Source organism: Parathielavia appendiculata, assembly GCF_033297405.1.
Source record: "Parathielavia appendiculata strain CBS 731.68 unplaced genomic scaffold N657scaffold_1, whole genome shotgun sequence".
In the NCBI taxonomy this organism is placed as follows: domain Eukaryota; kingdom Fungi; phylum Ascomycota; class Sordariomycetes; order Sordariales; family Chaetomiaceae; genus Parathielavia; species Parathielavia appendiculata.
In genome coordinates, this window is record NW_026944220.1 from 718,325 (window position 1) to 722,793 (window position 4,469).

Genomic DNA, 4,469 nt, shown 5'->3' on the forward strand with positions numbered 1-4,469 from the left:
CAACAGCAATGTCTAAGGGTTATGGCAATCTTGAACTAGAATTGCTTACTGGAGAACTCCCAGAGTCATTCAGAACGAGTGACTATATCCTGACACCATTCTCAGAGTGCTCGCGTTGCTATGCCTTCGATCGTCCCAAGCATCTTGCATGCTGCAATGTGGCCTGTCTGTCTTGGTGTTATAGCACCTGGGCTTCGCCCCTGACTGGTCTGCTTCGCTTCCTTAAGTGATTGGCTCGGCGTTCCCTGCGCCCCGCATATGGCCTTCAGACATGTGACCCGTTGTTGGTTAATTCGTGACACGCATATACAGAACTTGAAGTATTCTTATCTCTAAATAAAGCGGCGCAAAACTGACGCGACTGCGCTCTTCTAGTCCATCTATACACTGTATCACTCCCCAATAGTTTCCCTAGCGACAAGATGCAAAGGTCCGGCGAAAGAAGCAACAGGTTTGAGAAACAGGCCAGCCGGCACATCTCCATGACTGTCTGCATGCGGGTATGCATCAATTTTCCACCGAGAACGCCTAGGTCGCCGCCAGCTTCGCCATCATCTGCGTCCGTAATCAAAATCAGCATGAGCGACTAGGAGGGGATTAGGCCGGCGTTTCGCATGCAATACGTACCGCAGCTTGCTTGGGGGAGATGTATAGCGCGCTAGCTGTCGCTAGAATGGTTGGTTCTTGACTAGGCTCAGTCGGAAGTGTCTCGATGTGCCCTTCAACCCAGGCTTTCCTCCCCTCCACCTTGACGGTCGTAGCCCGGAGCACCAAGTACTGGTCAGCCATGGCGGGCGCCTTGTAGTTGATCTCCAGCTTGGCCGTCATGCCCACGTTGAAGGGCAAGACGGGAAAGCAGCACCTCGCCAGGCCTTCGTCCAGCATGGTTGCCAGGAACCCGCCGTGGATGATGCCCACGTGGCCGCACAAGTCCGTCCCGACATGCTGGATCTGCACGTAGCTCTTCCCTTTCCGGTGGGTCCAGCTGATGGGGGGTATGGCCATCTTGCCTGGCCCAACAAGCGTGCCGCCCGTCAGGTTGTGCCTCCGCCACGACGGCGGTATTTTGAGATGCGGACGGGACTCGATGTAGTCTGGATTCGAGCGCAGAGACGCCGTGAGCGGGTGCGAGTGGATGAAGGCCTCCTTGGCCTGCGCATCCTCGTCTTGCGGTATGAACGCGTCAAGCGTGTCGGCATCCGTCGGTGGGGACAAGAATGTCGCTGCCGACTCATAAGCGGGCGCCGCAGCCATGGTGAAGCCTAGGGCAGTGAAGAGGAGAATACGGCCTGTAACGGAGGCTGCGCGGCGGAAGAACGGGGTGTGCTTGACTGTCGGCGAGACGTTACCAGGTCCTAGGGTCAAGAGCCCAGGCCAGGGCGTTAGTCTCTGGACGAATGACAAGGGGAAGACACAGTAGAGGAGGTGGTGGGATCCAAGATTTACCAGGCGCAGTGGTGAGAAAACGCAAGGTCGTCTGCTGGGTAGGACGGGCAAGATTCGATGCCAACAAAGAGCAAGCGCGGTGGCGCGCGGCCGAGAATATGAAGGGAGCAGACATTTTCACCAGGCTGCATCAGCGACGGACTTAGTACTCGGAGCCCGTACTTCGGACCCTTAGATGGCCGGACACCGAGTTGTTGAGATCCAGAATTGCGCCGAGTCGCCGACAGGGCCCGCAACCCACGGCATGTGAAAGGTGGGCCGGGCCCCCATGTCGTTGTGCTCAACAATACTAGCACGTGGCTCCAGCGCGCGGAACAAGGGACCTGCAGGACAAAAGTAAGCTTCGACAAGGCACCAGCGACCGTACGCCACCGTGATATACGGCCAAGGATTAAAAATGTTGAATCACGATTGAGACGCCGTGCTGCTCCGGCACCCTCTTGCTTCAAGCCTCGGCATCGCTTCTTGGGGTCCACACGTCAATGCCTCATGGGATTGGTATTGAGTTACACAACGTCAGTCAAACCCTGGTTTCAGTCAAATGGATATAGATACTACCTTAGTACCCAGCCTATACTTGGTTGGCTTGGATGACGAACTCGGACCTCTTTAGTTAATTGAGCCTATACAGTACATATAGTAATGCACATAATAAGCGAGTAACTTAGACAAGTGAGTGACCTACTTTCTATATAATACTATACTCTAATACCTAATAATAATAAATTTACTCTACATATACTATCTAAGATGCTTTCTACTTTAGAAGCGAGCTAGATAATCCTAGCTCTCCAAGCTCTTTAAAGCAGTGAGTATCTAAGCAAATAGCTCCTATCAGGATAACGTATCTTATAAGCGAGTAACCCATATAAGCGAATGACCTACCCCCTCCTGCTACCATAACAACTATCCTCAAATGTACCGCAACATGTCACGAATATGGCCGTATGCAGAATCTGGTGGGGGCTGTTGAACTGAGTGGGTTCCTTGGCACCAAGATTCACGGACTGAGCACTGATGTTCAATGCGAGACTCTCAGTCAGCACAGATCCATCACAATGACACAGTTCCTGACATAGCGTCATATCATGGCACACTGTCTCTATATAAGGGGGTAATTCCCCTGGGAGGATTAGAGAGGACAATTTTCTGTTCCAACAAAAAAGGGACATTCTGAGACACCCTAACCCACTATCTTGATCCTTCATTTGTGTGGTCACTCTGGAATCGTGACTCCAATTCAAGCCTCATTTTCATACCTCAATCTGTTCAATACCATTTGGTTGATCTAAGCTTACTTGAGCATGTAACTGTTGGCTGCCCAACAGGGGCGCGAGGGGAGCGTCCCGAGCCAATCATTTAGAACAGGGGTATAGCCAATTACGACGGGAGCGCGAAGTCAAGCATTCGCTCCATGGAAGGAGCGATGGGAGCGACGAGCGCTCCCAGCGAACCAGGAGCGACAGGAGCGAACTTCGCTCCTTACGCTCCTAAGGACAGTAGGAGGGGAAGCTGTATATAGTTCACGATCCCAGAGCCTACGGGTATCACAGTAGCTTCCTCAGTAAGCAATACAAGCAGTCAGCCATATCTACTGTTGAGACAATTGCTTGTGCACTGGTTGTGAACCCTTTGGCTTCACCGAACCTCACCCCGTTGTCAATTATAACCTTCAGGAGTCCCTTTCAGAAGTTGGGACATTGAGATTCGTCACACAACAACACTAAGAACTAACTACAATTACATCGGAAGCAGGTACGTCAGACAATTCTGCAGCTTCCTGACAGGTGCGAGCGTTATGTCCGGGCTTACCGCATACGCCACAGCAGTGAATCTTCGTATGCGCCTTCCCCGTACCACCACTACCCAGCTGCATTTCTTGCGCCACCTCCCTACCCATGGCCTTCTGGTCAAGTAGATCCTTTGCATCTTGAACCGCAAGTGATCCCCCAAGCCATACGCGTGTCCTTTTCGCTCTCTGGCGCTTACTTAGTGCCCCGTTGGCCTTACGAAGCGAAGAGACCTCTGACTGAAGGAGGGTCATCTGGTGCATTACAGCCATCGTACCCTTGGCAAGCTGATCCACAGCAGCTAATATTGAAGTTGGAGAGCTGTTTTAATAATTGGCGATGCGAGTCTTGAGGAGCGTTGACTGCGAGTTGGTTTCTCGGGGGTTGTGTGGCGTCTGGAATACCCAATGTTGTGGACTGCTGGCCCGCGAGGTTAGGGGTATTGGTGTATGGAGCCTCACATCCAGCTTGGAAAGCACCCTCTCTGGATTGTACGGCACAAGGCCAGCACCTGCAAAACCAGCCCGTATATTCTTTTCTGTCATGGAGGCAAAGAAGGCCTCGCGGAAGGCACCGAGGAACTCGAGCTTGCTCACGTGGTTGATATGCATGCGCATCAACTCCTCGATCTGGCGTCGTATGCCTGCTTCAGCGGTCCAAAGCAGCCAACATCGAGTGGCTGAAGGAGGTGAGAAGAGTGCGGGGGCATACAGAGCGTGATGATGTTGTTTTGCTAGCAGTAAAGCTCAAATTCGGTCGAGTGGTTGGCTCTCGTGGCCATCGAGGATTAACAACCGGTATACACCCTTTGCTCAGGGTGCTGTATGGTAGTCGAAGTGCTTGATCCAATCCAGACCTACCGCATTGGTAGTCCAGCCATTATCGGTAGTCGCGATGCGCCAGTCGACTGGGAGGTTGCACTCGGTGTACCAGTTGGCGAGGTGATACTGCGCGGCTAAGATGATGAAGGGAGGGATAGCCCAGCCAAGGGCATTAATGCCCTGGATCACCGTTGCCCATTCGCGGTTGCCAGGCTGGGCCAGCTTGGCCCTGCTACGGCCATCTGAGGTCGTAACCACCATACCCGCGAAGATAATGCCCATCATGAACCCAGTCTCATCGAAGTTATAGACATCGTCAGGTACAATGCCGTACTTGGCCATGACGTTCCGTACGAGGGCAAACCACTGGCTAATGACATTTGGACCCTCGCACTTGGCCCTCTGGTAGTCG

At 52.8% G+C, this 4,469-nt stretch overlaps 2 protein-coding genes across 2 annotated transcripts; both read right to left on the minus strand.

The window, feature by feature from the left end:
* Nucleotides 1-263: 263 nt before the first annotated feature.
* Nucleotides 264-1,572, minus strand: N657DRAFT_638706 (Thioesterase/thiol ester dehydrase-isomerase). Its single transcript, XM_062791645.1, has 3 exons — nucleotides 1,447-1,572; nucleotides 628-1,355; nucleotides 264-555 (listed from the first exon to the last, which is right to left on the minus strand). Exons 1-3 carry the CDS (start codon nucleotides 1,559-1,561, stop codon nucleotides 529-531), a joined length of 870 nt encoding a protein of 289 aa, XP_062652043.1. The 5' UTR covers nucleotides 1,562-1,572; the 3' UTR covers nucleotides 264-528.
* Nucleotides 1,573-2,358: 786 nt separating this feature from the next.
* On the minus strand, nucleotides 2,359-2,691 carry N657DRAFT_638709 (uncharacterized protein; the record flags this gene model as incomplete). Its single annotated transcript, XM_062791646.1, has 3 exons — nucleotides 2,359-2,412; nucleotides 2,544-2,629; nucleotides 2,667-2,691. Coding segments are annotated over 3 exons (165 nt in total), but the record flags the coding sequence as incomplete, so codon positions are not given.
* Nucleotides 2,692-4,469: the final 1,778 nt, after the last annotated feature.